At 43.0% G+C, this 17,931-nt stretch overlaps 1 protein-coding gene across 1 annotated transcript in view; it reads left to right on the forward strand.

The window, feature by feature from the left end:
* epas1b (endothelial PAS domain protein 1b) overlaps positions 1-9,623 on the forward strand; it is a 42,489-nt gene extending 32,866 nt beyond the window's left edge. Inside the window, exons 9-17 of the mRNA XM_076285776.1 lie at positions 1,244-1,391; positions 1,690-1,895; positions 2,709-2,899; positions 3,101-3,223; positions 3,565-4,028; positions 4,479-4,575; positions 4,721-4,826; positions 4,942-5,091; positions 5,301-9,623. Coding sequence (XP_076141891.1) covers positions 1,244-1,391; positions 1,690-1,895; positions 2,709-2,899; positions 3,101-3,223; positions 3,565-4,028; positions 4,479-4,575; positions 4,721-4,826; positions 4,942-5,091; positions 5,301-5,452 — 1,637 coding nt within the window. The 3' untranslated portion in view covers positions 5,453-9,623. The remainder of the gene's footprint in view (positions 1-1,243; positions 1,392-1,689; positions 1,896-2,708; positions 2,900-3,100; positions 3,224-3,564; positions 4,029-4,478; positions 4,576-4,720; positions 4,827-4,941; positions 5,092-5,300) is intronic.
* Positions 9,624-17,931: the final 8,308 nt, after the last annotated feature.

The raw sequence follows: 17,931 nt of genomic DNA on the forward strand, positions 1-17,931 counted from the left end.
CTCTAACGACCAGCAGAGGTGGCACTGGCTTCTCTCCACGCACTGACACGTGTAATTAGCAAACAGGGCTGTGTGCATTGGAGATAGGGAGGTGTGTGCATGCATCATGTTTGTCTGTGTGTGTGTGTGTGTGTGTGTGTGTGTGTGTGTGTGTGTGTGTGTGTGTGTGTGTGTGTGTGTGTGTGTGTGTCTGTGTGTCTGTGTGTCTGTATGTGTGTGTGTCTGTATGTGTGTGTGTGTGTGTGAATGGCTGTTTGCGGATGTGTGTGGGCAGATGTCAGAAGGTGTTATTCTGGACCAATTGCGCAGCTTAAAAGCATGTTTGATGTGGATGTGTCTGTGTGTGTATGGGTCTGTGTGTATAATTGGGTGTTTGTGTCTGTGATGGGGCTGTGAAGTCAACATGGGAAGTCCTGTATGACGTCTGTGTGTTATCTGCTTACTGTATGTGTCTATCAGTCATATGTGTGAGACTAAGTGGGGAACTAACTCGTCTAGACAAGATTTTGACACACACACTTACAAGCACACACACACGCACACACACACACACACACACACACACACACACACACACACACATACACACACACACACACACATGCACACACACACACACACACACACACACACACACACACACACACACACACACACACACACACACACACACACACACACAAGCACTGTCACACACTTGAGGGTCTCTTTAGAGAATACTCAGACTCTCTGTCTGACTCCCTTTTTCCCGGTGGCCAGCTCAGACGGCCGTGTCTCCATGGCAACGTGACCGGCCTGCTGAGCTGCACATGCAGCGGGTCGGGTCGAGTCCGGCTCGGCACAAACCCTCTGACCCCGGGCCCACAGCTTTCCCACGCCATCACTGGACCCACTCCAGAGACAGAGAGAAACAGAAAGAGAGAGGGAGAGAAGAAGATGGGCTGAGCCAGTTAGATGTCCACTCTCCGCAAATAACCACCATCGGATTATTCACATCTGCCAGCTTTCCTCTCGTTTGCTGTTTTCCCCTCTTTTCTCTCACTCTCTCTCTCTCTCTCTCTCTGCATTTTCTTTCTCTCCCTCTTTCATACACTCTATCTCCTCACCTCATTTAAACTCGAATTTGTGAAGAAGCTTTATTGGCATGACAAAAACATTGTGCAAAATGACCAAGACTGAGGAAAGAAAGAATATACAGAATATATAATCCCATTCTTTCTGTCTCCTGTTTCCTCTGTTATAGTGTGCACTAAGGGACAGGCTGTGAGTGGCCAGTATCGCATGCTGGCCAAACATGGAGGTTATGTGTGGGTGGAGACCCAGGGCACGGTCATCTACAACAGCCGCAACTCTCAGCCACAGTGCATCGTCTGCGTCAACTACGTCCTCAGGTTTGCTACACACCTATGATATACAACAACACCTGTACTCTGCTTCTAACTAACCCCAGTCATGGAAGGAAGGAAAGAAATTAAACAAAAGAAAGAGAAAGAAAGGAAAGAAGAACAATGCACCTGCCTACTGTAATATAGACACCACCAGTGCTTAACATTCTCAAGTACTGAGCCATAATTCACCTGCAGGTCAGGCCATTTGGAATTAGGAATATTTGTGATAACTTCAGGCAATGAAACGTTTCTTGCTTTAAGCCCCCACCTTGACTATCTCCCCTCTGTCTATCTGCTGCAGTGAAATTGAGGAGAAGGCCATGGTGTTCTCTATGGATCAGACGGAGTCTCTGTTCAAGACCCACCACATGAGCAGCTTCTTCAGCCAGACGGGGCCAGTGGCGGCAGAGTCCGGCGATGCCCTCTTCACCAAGCTCAAGCAGGAGCCCGAGGACCTCACCCAGCTGGCGCCGACCCCCGGAGACACCATCATCAGCCTGGACTTCGGTGAGTGAGTGGGTGGACACAGTACAGACCACATGTCCGGCCCCAGGACACCTCTGAGAGACACCAAATCAGTTAAATCACACAGGCAAGATGACACCACCATCAGCTTGGACTTAAGTGTAGGGGTGGAGGTGTCAGTGTGCGGGCAAAGGAAAGCCCAAATGTGAAGGAGAATTACATTAGGCACAAACTCCTTGATGCTCAAAGGTAAAATTACATTTGCTCTTCAGCTTAGAGAGAACTTGTCTCTGACATATCATTACTAAAAAAATCAGAGCTGTGGAATGTAGATTTTTTTTTTGTCTGTGAGAGAAACATAACATGAGTTTAGGCGACTGGAAATTGAAGAAAAACAGCCAGACATTTTGTGGTATTATCCCCACTATGATCTTTTTTTAAACTCTTGTACGACATTTCTTTGAAAGCCATTCTTTGTTTTGTTGTTTTGTTGTTTTGGACTGCGTTCAAAGTTAAAAGTTAAAGCTAGACTCTTTGTAAACTTCCTGTCATATTGTGTCATGACGTCATGTGGAATTCGTCTGATTCTGAATGATAACCTTCAAAATGGCTGCTTTTGTGAAAGGCCTGAAGTGATAGTCTTTTTTGTAAACAGTCATTCTCCGAAACACACACACACACACACACACACACACACACACACACACACACACACACACACACACACAAAGAGGCAAATAGAGACAACACACACAAACCAAGCCTATCCCTAATTAATAAATTATATGATTCTTAGATTCTTTACTTGTTATGTATTATGATCTAACCTATCTTATTTTCTGTGTTGGGCTTCAGGTCACCCTCAGTTTGAGGAGCGTCCACTGTTCAGTAAGATGTCCCCCATGCCCCGTCCTGCTGGGCACTCCTTCCTCAGTGACAGTGTCAAGCCTGGTACCCCTGAGGTGCCCACTGTCACCCCAACCTTCTGTGTGTCACAGGCACCCCCACCTGGCAGTGCCACCCCCAGCCTAAGCAGCTGCTCCACAGTGAGTGTGTGTGTGTGTGTGTCTGTGGGGGGGTGGGGGTGGGGGGGGGGGGTGCATGGGTGCAAGGGCGTCATTCAGATAAGAGAGTACAGTACTCTATATGTGCCTTTCTGTTTCCAAGGATAAGCAAATGTTACTGTCTTGCATGTGTGTGTGTGTGTGTATGAATATAATCACATGTACTATCCTCTAACATTGCAGCCAAGCAGCCCAGGTGATTGCTACGCTACCGTGGACAGCGATCTGACAAGCTCCCAGATAGATCTCACAGAGAAGATGTATGCTCTGGACACCCAGGAGACAAACGCCACTGGCACTACAGAGGTGAACACACACGCACACACACACAGACACATACACACACACACACACACACACACACACACACACACACACACACACACACACACACACACACACACAGACACATACACACACACACACACACACACACACACACACACACACACACACACACACACACACACACACGCACACACACACAGACACATACACACACACACACACACACACACACACACACACACACACACACACACACACACACACACACACAGCACAACAGCATGAATTCCTACATGATCCATTTCTTTGACTTTCTATGTACCAAACTCTCTTTCTCTGTCTCTGCCTCTCTCTCTCAGTCTGATTTGAGTGATCTTGACCTGGAGACCCTGGCTCCCTACATCCCCATGGATGGGGAGGACTTCCAGCTGCACCCCATTTGCCCTGAAGAGTCCCCCGCCAGCGAGACCACAGGCCTGGGCACCACCCATCACAGCTTTAGCAATATCGCCAGCCTCTTCCAGCCCCTCTCCTCCGGCCCGCCCGCCCACTACCAGCCCACCATGGGCACCACGGGGGCAGACAAGCGGGCACCCGGCGTGGAGCCCTGGCCCAACATGGCCTGTGGAGGGCCCCCTGCCCTTCCACCTTACCACGCCCCGGCCAGCACCCCTCTGTCCTCTATGGGTGGCCGTCAGAACCTGCAGTGGCCCCCTGACCCCCCGTTACACTACCAGCGGCACGTGGCCAAACCAGGCATGTCATCCACTCAGCACTTGCACCAGATGATGCCAACCAATCAGATGCCCATGTACAAGCAAAGGTATGAAAACATACATACTAACATTTTCAGACTGCAGTTTAATTATTCCATCCATCAACCAATCAATCAATCAATCAATCAATCAATCAATCAGGCATTCATATACAAGTGGCATTATTCAAATGTTTGACATACATATCTGAGATGTCAGCAGTGAAGAATAAAGAATGTTTCAAGCAATAAGAGTCCTTCCTATGAGTTATTTAAAGAGCATATGAGGAAGGAGCCTCTAGACCACCTCAGTGTCTCTTTCCTCCCCACCTCTCAGCTAGTCCTGACTCCTGACCCTGACCCACTTGTTTTAACTCACAGACCAAGGACCACTTCCCAGAGTAGAACAGAAAAGCAGGGCACCTTGAGAACCGCTATTTACATGTCTGTCTATGGTTGACTGGCCCTCATGCTGTGGTGTTATGGTAGTCAGCAGCGCTTGTGTGTTTCTGCGGGCAGGTCCATGGAGAACTTTGTCCAAGCCCAGAGGGACATGAGCCCGGCTCGTTTGGCTCTGGCCAACAGCATCAAGCGTTCCTTCACTCAGATGGCAACGGTGAGATCATGAATGAGCAACCTCAAAACCCTGTCAATAATATGCAAAAACACATTTCTGGTGCTGTTTCGTTGTGTTAACTTGTATGTATGTTGGGTGTGTGTGTGTGTGTGTGTGTGTGTGTGTGTGTGTGTGTGTGTTATAGGAGGACATGCAGCAGAATAAATCCTCAGAGATGATGTGGAAGAAGATGAGGAGTGACAGCTGTGCCATGATGGACAGGAAGTGTCTCAGCACCAGCGCCCTGTCAGGTACGGTGGTTCAAAAGGGACATCACCTCACAGAAACCTGAACAATGAAGTTTTCAATTGTTTTCTTTCTCAGTACATCTTCAAATCCCTAAAACTCCCCATTTCTATTTCTCAGATAAAGGTATGGGCTTGTCAGATGGCTTTGGCCATCAACACAGGAAGACACAGTACCCCTGTAACCAAACATGCATGTCAAAGAAACCTTTCTCTGGACAGTGCTGCAACTACAGAGAGTACAGCTTATTGCCCTCATCCAAAAATGAGGGTGAGTCTCTATCACATTTTCCACATATTTGAAGGAAAAGTCTGCAAATGTATGAATGCATGTTTCACATAGTTCACATACAATGTTAACAGATTTTTTTAACACTGCATTGTGCATTAGTGTGTCTGCTCTGGATTATTGGATTAGGTAACAATTTACATGTGGTCATTGATTTTGGTCTGTGTGTGTGTGTGTGTGTGTCCGTGCAGGGATGGTGAGTCGTCTCCTGGGCCCCTCCTTTGAGACCTTCTGCCTGCCTGAGCTCACGCGTTATGACTGCGAGGTGAACATTCCCCTGCAGGGCAAAATGCACCTGCTGCAGGGCAGCGAACTCCTGAGGGCTCTTGACCAGACCACCTAGACCACCGAGACCTGGTCCCAGATCAGCCCCTCAACACCTCCCCACTTACACAACCCTTCCAGCGACTCGCTGAGGGCCTCTTATCAGACCACCAACACAGGCCACCTGTGTCCCAAAACCTGGTCCCAGATCAGTCCCTTGTCCCCTTTCTCACTACAATCCTCACCACCCCACCCCTACTGATCTCCCAAAACCCCACTGAGAAAATGAAAAGATATCTGGAAGCTTCTGTAAGGAGTGATATATACTCAGAACAGCAATCCTAGCAGCTTGGTCAGCGAGTATATGTTTTTAGATAGCCTATTATGATGAGGTATGACAGTGTATGATGTCAGAGAGGTTGGATTTCCACAATGTGCTTTCCAGGATCCAGCTCCTCTTCTTCAAATCACTATGAGGTGGTTGCTCAAAATGTAGCATTTTGAAATCTGTGGGTTCGAGTAGAGACGAGCAAATGCAGGCGTGTGTGTGTGTGTGTGTGTGTGTGTGTGTGTGTGTGTGTGTGTGAGTGAGTGAGTGTGTGTTTGTGTGTGTGTGTGTGTGTGTGTCAGACAGGTTCTTAGACAGGCACAGAATGCAGTCTGCCACTATTGTGCCTTCAGTCAAAGTAAGTTTTGTGCAGAGAAGCCCTTATTTTGATAGAAATTGCCAGAAGACAAAACAATGTGTTTAATAAAGATATGTAATTCTTACCCATGCTAAAATGATAGCAACACAGGTGTCCCTAAACTAAACCAATATGTTCCTCACAGGCCATGGAACCTGATGAAGCAATGATTTTTTTTAACACTGCCAGTCTAAGAATATTTAGTTAAATACAAGCATGACGTTACCACCGCAAAATAGAGGTGACTTCTCTTGCAACCACGGCTACTGGCAATCTTACCCACAGACGCCCACCTCATCCCATTTTATTATTCACAGAAAAGTCGCTTAGAGATTTATTTTTACTATCCTCATCTTTTAAGTTATATACCTGCATTATTTTTTAGTTACAAGGATTCATTGCATATTCATTTTTTTTGTCAGTGTCCGAAACCTATTTACCAAACTTTTATCTTTGTCTTTAGAGTGTTGGATTCTATTATTGTCATCATGGTCCTCTGTCTGTCATTCTACTTGGTTACAACAAGCTTGATCCAGGGGGAGACCCCCATGTTGCCTTCACATGTTTGCCATGTTTTTAGGAACTATCACAATTAGCCATTTCCTCCCTTTAATCTTCCTTCATTATTTCTCTCATTTTCACTGTCTGTCTTTTCCTCACGTCTCATCAATGCTCTGTTGTGGTGACCACTTTATCTTTACGTATATATGAATAAATATTTTAGAGCTGTATCCGTATATTTGTTTAAAGTGGATTGTAAATGTCCAGTACTGTGTCTAAGAATACTATTTTATTGCTTGTAGGCTTCGGTACTCTTGTCTTCTCTATGCAGTAGATACAAATCGGAGTACTGTCTGGTTTCAACGGAAAGTAGCACTGTTGTTTTTTTCCTGTGGTTTGAGATATGCAAAAGCCTTACCATATTTTCTCTTTTTTTGGCAGGCCAGTACTGTTCCTTCTATCATGTTCTTTTGATTTTGTTGTTGTTGTTGTTAATCAAAAAGCAGTAAATAAAAAAATATATATAATCAGTAATAATAAGAAAAAAGTTCCACTCTTGACACATGTAGCAGAATTCTGAATTTTTTGAAAGGCAAAAATTGTTAAGACTGCATTTAAATGAAACAGATGGACACATCTGATGATGACAATACTTTTGTAGATGAGTTGAGGTGTTTGCTTTGGAGCAGCAGCCGAGTTGTGTATTACTGGGATCCACCCACATTAACACTGTATCTATCTATTTGTTTGTTTGTTTGTTCGTTTGTTTGTTTGTTTTCTTTTTTAGGGAGGGGGCTGAGGTTGTCTTTAAGGTTGAACTGTGAGTTTCACTAATGCCTTAAAACATGCCCAAATTTTGCCTGAAGTGCTTAAAGATGACTATTAGACTAACCCCTCAGAGCCACAGACTGGTATCTGCTTTGTTGAGTCGTGTTTTAGAGTTAGATTCACTATCCCATGGTACCCAAATCCTGTCTTATTTATATCCATAAGCTCACCATTTGCCAAATATGAAATACATCCCTTGGTGGTAGTCTGATAACATCCTCATAGCTGTTCATTATTATTAGCCATGGAAATATAGTATAATAATTAATGATGATATACTAGTCTGAGTTTAGATTGTAGACAACACTGGTGAAAAGGTGAAATGAGAAGATGTATTCTAGAATTCTAGAAGTTGTCTAAGTATTTTAAAGGTTTTGCAGGTGCGGAGCTAGCATACTCTGCAGTCATGCATAGCCACTGCGTTGACTGTGAATGTGTTTATGTCAGATTGGACTAGGTTGTTGGAAAATTGGATAATGTCATGGATGTCACTGAGGATTATTCAGTAACCAAGGTAAACTGGCAAGCAGAGGCAGTGTTCTATATTACAGCCAGGGGGTCTGTTCCTCTCAAGCCAAATCTTAACATGCATTTGATTATTACCCTCCGCTGAATCCAAACATTCAGATGTCACTGCGATATTAAGCTCAATGATTGCTTTGGCAACATGAGTAATTGCCACTCCAAAAACAATAAAATGAAGCCTTAGTTAGCATCTTATAATGCTGACGGAGAGCAGAATGTCTCTATGGTATGTTGGCAATTGAGCTAGTCCTCTTGCCTTCAAACATAGGGCTATGAGAGGAAGGTGGAGACCTTTTGAGCGGTGAGGAAGGGAGGTGAACTCTGCTCAGCCTACCCACTGATGCAGCAACCTCATATCTCACAGCATTAACAGTCTCTTCCTCTCTCTATTTATCAATATATTTTGCAAACACCCCCAGTCCTTCTCTCTGTTATCAATACACACATATGCATTCTTGTGCAACCTAAAAAAAAATCATAATTTATGGGAAAAATATTGCTGGAACAGCCTCAATCCAAAGACAGAGAAAAGACAAAATGTTCTCTTTGTTTTCCTCGAGCCAAAGCGAACGGAATCTTGAGCATTTCCCCAAGTGATGTGGAGCCTAGATTAAAAATATCGCCCGGATAATGCAAGAGGATGTGCAATTTGATGTTGTTTATTTATGTTTTTTGCTAAGTGGATGAGGCAGGGCGCATGAGTGTCTGTCAAGGGGAATGAGAAATTGGTGTCCCATCATACTTCTGTACACAGATAGCAAGATGTTTTACTCAAATATAAATATACTGAGTCCCAAGTAGTCCACAAGCAGAATAAACTTATGGGGACACATATTTGACCTGGAGTGTCCCCATTAGGTTAGTTTGTCAGGAGTTTTATCATGAACCAGGAGCTCAAAGAGTATAGTTCTCTAATGTTTACTTGAATTACCAGTGATTAAAGCCAAAGTAAAGTTGCCCACACTTCAATTCTATTTATTTGTTACCTTACATATCTCAGTATTGGCTTGGTTGCACTAAAGAGTTAATAGTTAATAAAAGAAAACTGTACACCTGTAGGTGAGGAGAGACATGGTCAAGTCAAGATGCATCAACTGCCCACAGAAAGACCTATCACCAGTCTTAGCTGTAGCCTCTGTGTTCTCTGAGGGGTGTTAAAACGTCATGTGCAGTTAACCATAAATGTGATGAAATCTGTGTCAATCGTATTCTTGGCATATACATGTTGCTCACACTCAACATTAAGGGCATTGCTTGTCCAAAACTGAGAAATCTACCATTGTGTGCTTAACTTTATGTCAGTAGTCATTACTGTCAGGTTTTGTTTTATGAGATCAACAGAAACTGCTTTTTGACTCATGCATGGTTCTACTGGAGTAAAGATGAGCTGATGATGGCAGAGTTTCCATTTGTGGATGATGTGTCCATTTAAAGACAATTACAGTGATGTTTTTTGTTTGTTTTCTAGACATAATAAAGGGGTTGTTTTCATGGGACTATGTCTGCTTTCACCCTGTTTAATTTTTGTTTTGGATGTCTTATAGTTACATTAGCTGAAACCATGACTATTTTAATATGCTAAATTCATATTTACTATATTATTATTATTATTATTATATTTCTTGTTATTGTTATTACTGTATGGGAAATTTTGCCCCAGTAAGAAGTTGTATTTCTGCACTGATATGTTATTAAAGCATATTGATCTCACTTTTCATGTGGGGTGAGTTTTATTGTGTTTTCTCTCTCTCTCTCACTCTCACTCTCTCTCTCTCCTTCTCAAACACACAAACACATATGGCAGTATGTCATAAGACGGCCATTTTAAGGATGTACATATTTATTTATACATAATATAAATCATGATGCCTTTAAGAACTCCTCAGTCATAGTTCACATCTAAGTGCATTGTGTTTGTGTCAGTGAAATTGCTGTTTTCTTCCTATTTTTCACATTCGATCATTTTAAGAGTGTAAGACTCCAGTACTCGCTCGGGACTGCCAGGAACTGTGAGGGGTCAATCCAGCTCCCATTCCTTCCTCAGGAAGAGCCCTGTCATACTCCTCTGTGCAAAAACGAGATCAGTAGCTATCCACTAAGGCATGAGAGTGAACTGCCTGAACCCATGTGAGCCAGCTCCCACACACAAGCAGAAAGACAAGTTCTTCTCACGCACGCACACTCACACACACACACACACACACACACACACACTCACACACACACACACTTACACACACACTCACACACACACACACACACACAAACACACTCACACACACACACACACAAACACACACTCACAGATGCTTGAGCAGTAGGTGCTATGCCATCAGTCTTTTGCATATCTAATGGAAACATTAAGTGGAGCGTAGAAATCCATACATGCACATCCATATGTTCTGATGTTGTCTTGCATACACACACTGTTCCCTACACCCCGTCACTCACACACACGTCAGTACACACACACACACACAAACACACACAACAACAACACATAAGCTTGACTGCTGGTAACTATTTAAAGCAACTCCTAAAATTCTTGTTGCTGCCTCCTCACACTCCTACACTGTGTGGCCATCTTGTTCCCCAGTATTCCCCATTCCCCAGACAGGGGCCTAATGGGCACCCCAGGCCCAGAAACCTGGCCTGACAAGGAGGGGAAATCCAAAAAGAGCCTCCTCATCACTTTATGCCATGACATACTTAATGAAAAAAAAAACATTCCAGAAGTGTTTTTTTTTCGTCTCCTATTAGTCAAGCCTTGTCACGCACACACATATTAATACATACACACACACACACACACAGACACACACACACACACACACACACACACAAAACATGCGGCTATGCAAAGCATCACACAAATGTCAAATGATAGCCTGCAGTGTGTATATAAAAGTAAGGAGTGTATATCAGCCAGGCCTCTGTCTCAGCACTCACTCTTCAGGTGCTCTATATGACGTGAATGCTTTCACCAATTAATCAGTCTCGTAAATCATTCATCAGACATGTCACAGCACAGTTGGAATATCATGCACACCAGGCAACACTGGTTTTAGGCGGTATACATGTTGATGGCAGGTAGACAAGGACAATTTAGTCTTGGCCATGTTGTATCTGTACCCTTTCACATCACAGCTTCTTCAGGTTGAAGAAAGTCATGTCCTCAACTGACCTGCAGTTTTGAAAGAATAATGTCAGTCTTTTCGTCCCTCTTTCTCTCTCTGGCATTTACCTATACACACACACACACAAACACACACATACACAAATGCTCGATGGTGTCTCTCGACTTCAAGGCAGCGCTGTGACCGTCGACTTTAAGGCACCTAACCCTAACCTTAACCCTAACCCTAACCCTTGCTTTCCCTAGTGCCTTCCATACAGACGTGCAAGCGATCATTTCTGTGTCACCCCATAATGCTTTGAGTCCCTTTCTTAATGCAATTGGCACTTAGCCTAACTAAACCGGCCCCCCCATTATTGTCCTCCTTATTTTTTATGATAGCGTGACATACTTCCTCCCCTCTTCCCGACACACACATATACGCACACACACACACACACACACACACACACACACACACACACACACACACACACACACACACACACACCTAAGGTTGAGGATAAAGCCTTTGATTTTTTTTTAATTGCAATTACTTATTTATTTATTTGTGTGTTTGATTTACATCAGTTCTTATATCCATATGTGTACTCTGTCCATTTCCTTTTGTGCTGTCAAATACATGCGAGGAATTGGATTAATTTTATGCTGGTGAGATTCAAGTCTTCCACATTTAAGCATCAAATAATTAAATAATTACATTTCAGCTTGCTTCAGCCCTTTATTTGATGATGTTTCAAGTTTTGGTAAACAAACAAAATGCTGTTGCTCTTACTTCGTTTGTGCCTGCTGGTAGTAAGTGTATTCTACTGCTCCTCTTATATATTACAGACAGTTTTAAATGTAATTTCCTGAAATTTGTTTTCCATAGGATGTGTAAACAAAAGAGTTGTTTATGTAACAGTCTTCATAACATTCTAACCCAGTTCAGCAAATACATCTTTATTTTTACTTTATTTTGATACACACACACACACACACACACACACACACACATACACACACACATTTAAAACAACGTGTGTATATTTGTAATAATTTTGTTCAACACTCAAAACACAGTTTTCATATCAGAGAAACGTTATCATGATTGTTAAGGTGCATCTTAGCAGGTAAAGCGTTTCATTTAGTTTCTTTGCTGCGGGCTGCAAGCACAATACAACCAGCATGACAAGGATTCCTCCGTCAACAGTGTGTTCCCTCAGGCTCTGTCCTGTCCTCAGCTCTGGATGAGAATATCATACCCAGGCACCGGCTTTCTGGGAGAGAGAAAGAAAGAGAGAGAGAGAGAGAGAGAGAGAGAGAGAGAGAGAGAGAGAAAGAGAGAGATATGAGTACAAGCCTCTGCCTGGTGCCTTCTCTGTTTATTCTGCAGTCAAACACACCCGTCACCAAAATAAAGACAAACAGTGTGGGAAATTACTGTTGATTAAAAAAAAAGCAAAAGTTTTACAGAAGCAGGAGCTTCGCTGCCTATCCATTACCTCTTCCTCCTCCTTCTCCTCTTCCTCTGTGAGACGGGCCCTAGGGACTGTTTACCCAGAATGCCACTGTCTGAGGAGCCTCCGCAGACTCAGACACACACCAGCCTAAACAAGACCCCACACACAACTAATCCTGTTTTCCCCCAATTAGTGCATATTTTTAATTGTATGTGGATGCAAATAGCATACTTTTGTGTGTTATTGTTTGTGTGTCTAAAAATGTGTGTTTATGTGTGTGTGTGTGTTTGTGTGTGTTTATGTTATCAATAAGAGATGTGGTTCACACAATGATAAATGAAAGTATTAAATATTACAGTAAAATAAAGTATTAAATCACATACTGCATGCTTATATATACACTTTATTTTGGGGTGGGGGTGGGAGGAATACATTGTATTAGCTGTATGATATGGTGACATTATCCTGGCATAAGAAGGTCTACAGTAAATGTTGTCTTTCAGCATCAGTTCTTCCTGGGGCCATGCAGTCCCCTAAAGGATATGGCAAAGTCTCTCTCTCTCTCTCTCTCTCTCTCTCTCTCTTCCTCTTTCGCTCTCAAGCTACAAAGACTTCTCTTTATTATTTTAACTTTTCCCCCTTTGGTGGTTTAAGGTTGGCTCAAAGATTGGGCTCTCTTTTAATGAATGTCAGAAAAAAAACAGAAAGAAAAGAAAACAAAGGAAAACAAAGGGGGTCTAGAAGTGGTAGAAAAAAAGGACAGGAGGAACTGGTGATTCTAAGCCACTGGCGACTTCCTCAGTAGCCCAACGGTAGTTAGCAGCTAAATCAAACAATCTGTGTTGCTGCAGACCTTTCTAAAAGCCAGACAAAGGATGTATCTCGTTAAGCAACTGTACACACCCGTACGCACATTCAAACAACTTTTTTCGTATTGTAGCTTAAAACATTTGGGAAAGCACATAAGCTCAAAAGCACAATAGCAGAACGCCTATTCTATTATATGTTCCCAACACCACAGCCACTCTCCATCCCCACCAACAAGCGCATACACTTACACTCCCCACATACACATTCACACACAACCAGCAAACCTTGTAAACACATTTTATACACAAACTTAATCACATGTACTTAAACGAGCACATGACCATTTAGTATCAAGGAATACAAACACCGTTTAACAGTTTAACAGCTAGAACAGAAGGCTTTTGAGCAACCTTTGCCACTTGTTGTACTCCACGACCTCTTCTCTTTAGACACTGATGTCTGGGCATTGGCTGAACTAGTGTGCCATTTGCTTCACTTAATTGGTTCATTACCCATTTTGTTCTCGGGCCAGGCTGAAAGCTTTCAACTTTCAGCTTTCTCTTGATGATTACGATAATAACAATGATACATTTAAAAATACCCCACACCCCACCCCGCCCCCTTATATTTCCGCAAGTCAGAATAATAAGTCAAATCACATCAAATTGCCTTCATTATCGGAAGTACTGGCTTTACAAGTCCTAGAATAGTGCATCAACTCAGTTCACTAGGGGACGATGTAAGAGCAGACCAATCAAAATGAAGTACACACATCATGGGTGATTGCTTTAATAGACCCAATACAAGACAGGCTCAGTGATGTCTGGACAGTCTGCTCTCTTTCGGTCTGTCTGTCTCCCACAGTTTGACGGCCCAAAGAGTTTTCTCACTGCTTAAACAAAAAAGAGCATTTCTGGCCTTCACACTGTCTGATTCATGTCCATCACTTTGGGAGTTCAGGAGATAGAGAGAGAGAAAGAGAGAGAAAGAGAGAGAGAGAGAGAGAGAAAGAGAGAAAGAAAGAAAGAGACAGAGAAGTGTGTGTGTGTGTGTGTGTGTGTGTGTGTGTGAGATAGAGAGAGAGAGTTCAGGAAAGGTCTATTTCAAGACAATAGAACCAGCTTTAACCCTCTGCTCCTCTGTGGCCATCTGTTTTATTCATAATACAGCACAGATCATTCACCTAAGGAAATGTAGCCTAGTCTCATCTCATAGCCTAAATACTGTATCAGAGATGCACGCAAAAAGTCACAACTGAACTTGTCAAGTGGAGACAAGTCTCTGACATCGTCAATGCATGCCCAGGTGTTGCAGGGCAACCAACACATAACCAGTTACATGTAATCCGATTGGATGATTAAAGTTCTCATAAAACTGATTGTTAAAGTTTTCAAGAAACTTGAGGTTGGTATGAGGGAGTGTACAGGTATTGTGTGTGTGTGTGCAACCTACAAATTACTCATCTTGCACTGGATGATTAGTTTCTCATGAAACTGATTGTTAAAGTTCTCAAGAAACTTGAGGTTGGTATGAGGGAGTGTATTGTGTGTGTGTGTGCAACCTACACATTACTCATCTTCCTGAATTTAAACTTCCTTTACAACAACTCTGGGCAAAAAATTAAGTTAGCACCAGTCAGAGGCTGCATTCATTATTTTGTACTTTTATTGTCATCACATCACCAAAAGTAGGTTATTGGTTTTACCAAAAATATTTGGCAGTATTTTTAAACCACAAAAATACACACATATAAACTATCTTGATACAAAACATGAAAGCCATTTCTTCAACAAAATAAAATACAAATACCAACATACTAGTCTGGCTATCACCAGACCAAGCTCAATCTTTTAAGATTGAACATAGACCATATCTTGGAGGCAGCCGTGGCCTAATGGTTAGTGCTTCGGACTTGTAACCAGACGGTTGCCGTTTCGAACCCCGACCAGAAGGCACGGCAGAAGTGCCCTTGAGCAAGGCACCTAACCCCTGCTCCCCAAGCGCTGCTGTTGTTGCAGGCAGTTCACTGCGCCGGGATTAGTGTGTGCTTCACCTCACTGTGTGTTCACTGAGTGCTGAGTGTGTTCACTAATTCACGGATTGGGATAAAAGCAGAGATCAAATTTCCCTCACAGGATCAAAAGAGTATATATACTTAATACCTATACCTCTGAAGTTTGCCTACAAAAACTCTTTGCCCAAATATGGAGATCTGGTATCTTGAGATTTTTTTTCTATTGGACATTAACATGGGGTTTTTGAATTGTAGCACCTGTTAAACTGTCGCGGGGACAAATAAAAGAAATCAGAAATGCAGACGTTTTGCTCTACAGTTTTGCCTTCGAGTGGATACTGTGATCTTCAGTATGTGAAGACGGCACACTTTGATCTTTGCTACCCCAGAGCTAACTTACAAGGCAACTTGCCATAGGTAGTTAGCTTCAATTAACACCCGGATCTCCTTATATGGGCAAAGATGGCAGCTTTTGTTTGCTTTTTGTAGGCAAACTTCAGAGGTCTATAGGTCTGGGGAGTCTGCTACTGTATGTTTTTTCTACTGCATAAGAGGCGTGATCAACTGGCATAGTTCAAATGACTCTGTACGCAATTGGATACTCATTCACCAATCAGACCAATGATCGATGTGACGTTTGCAGAGCGACGCAAAAACTCCTGGCAGGAAACTTGTCAACAAACGTGTTGGTGGTTTGTATCGTAAAAGGACAAATTTCCACCCCTTTCGTTCACAAATTCTAAAACAAAGATGTTTTTTAATACTTACAATAACATTTGATAAATGAACCTTACATTTTTCAGTAGCCATAGGTGTGTAGATTTGAACAAAATCTGGTTTGGTTCTTAACGGGTGCATTTACTGCCTTAAAAATCTGATTTTGTTTACCATGCTCGGAGTTTGGTGCTGGGCTGGTGGGTACCTTATTTCCGTGGCTCATCAAAGGTTAGACCGAGAATTCTCGTTGCAAAATCAAAATTCCACTGGAGCTCCAAGCGGATTTGCACACAGCCTTACAACACTGTTTACAGCTCTTCGAGTCACTGTAAAGTGTAATTTTTGGTACATAGATCATTTAGATACACTTCTGGGGTGGGTGCTTGCGTTTCTTTAGGGATCCGCCGTCTTGGTTTGTATAAACATGAATATTAAGTGACACATACACGTAAAAAGGGCGGAAATGACGTTCAATATCAGCTGTCTGCAGAAGCAGCAATGGCATTGAGCGATTTTTGCACGTTGTGCAAAAAACCCCATGAAAGTCAATGGTATTTACACCCACTCGATCGATTTGTTTGAGCATCGTCGAGAGGTTACAGTAAAAGGAATTTTGTGATTTTGTCACAAAAGTTTGTGATTGGTCCCCGCAAAATTGTAACGGAAGCAGGAGAGAAAGATACACAGGTTTTCAGTCTGAGCTGCAGGGCGAAAAGAAATCGCCGGCTGATTGGGCTGGGTTTACCCAGTCTACCAACATGCTATTTTTTATTTGAAATAATTATTTTAAATACATGTACCAGAAATACTGCCTATCCCTGGCTGTTGGCTGCAGAAACTCAAACTAGGTAGTACCAATTTTTTGTGTTTTTGTTTTGTGTTTATGTCAATTTTGATCCAATTTGACCACTTTGCTATGTTGCCCACCCAAAATGTCTACCAGACAACCCAAATGTAGTAGGCTAGAAACGGCCCTGGTGTCAGTCATATCCAATGAATCCGTTCTTCACATTATTCTCCATCAGGCCTGCAATATTTTGAGTGCTCAAATGCTTTCAGTGAACTAGTTAGGAAACCTTTAGTAAACCTTCTTGTTCTAGCTTTGCAGCCAGCTCCTTACCCAAATTTGAAATGACACACTAATTCCCCAAAGCATTCGATTTCCTGTTTTGTTACTTGCATTGAACTTTAAATTAAATACTTTTACAGATTTCTCAGCATCTCAGTCCTTTGTGTGTGTGTGTGTGTGTGTGTGTGTGTGTGTGTGTGTGTGCGCCTGTGTGTGTGTGTCTCTGTGTGTGTGTGTGTAGCCCATGTGCTGCCTGGCCTCTCTGGGGAGGTTTTGGAGCGGAGAACAACATGAGAGCCTCTTTCCTGGAAGTCCTAATGTTCTCGGCTGTTGAGCCTCATTTAAGCTGTTGTGTGGGATTCGGGGGCCCGTCATCAAGCGTGGTCATTACCGCTGACGTCACGGTGGCTCATCAGCGCTCTGACATCTCTGTGTTGATGTGATGGTCGCAAAACAAACCGGTTCATAGAGACAGCTTTTCTCAGTGAACCCAAGAGCCATTTTTTCTCTCTTTTCGCCACATTTCGCCACACTGCTCCGCAATGTAACCATTCACTTGTGGTGACAGAAAAGATTACCATCTACTTAGAAGAGGGGGGTGGAGGGGCCTGCCAGTCTACAGAAAGGAGATGGAGTAAGACCAGGGTACGAATTTCACGGCGGCCACGACGTCGTTGCCCCATGCGTTGACCATGATGCCCCTTTGAAAATCAGAGGTTCACAGGCCACAGTGGCCTTGGTGCCCCCTTCTTTCAATATTCTTCATTCATCTCGGTGGAATACTTAACGAACCCTTCTTTTAACACATGACAAACCATATATCAGATTAA

Source organism: Alosa pseudoharengus, unplaced genomic scaffold (genome assembly GCF_046254945.1).
Source record: "Alosa pseudoharengus isolate Yale_2024_CS ecotype anadromous, Long Island Sound unplaced genomic scaffold, YU_APseudo_1.1 YU_APseudo_1.1_scf_15, whole genome shotgun sequence".
Taxonomy (NCBI): Eukaryota; Metazoa; Chordata; class Actinopteri; order Clupeiformes; family Clupeidae; genus Alosa; species Alosa pseudoharengus.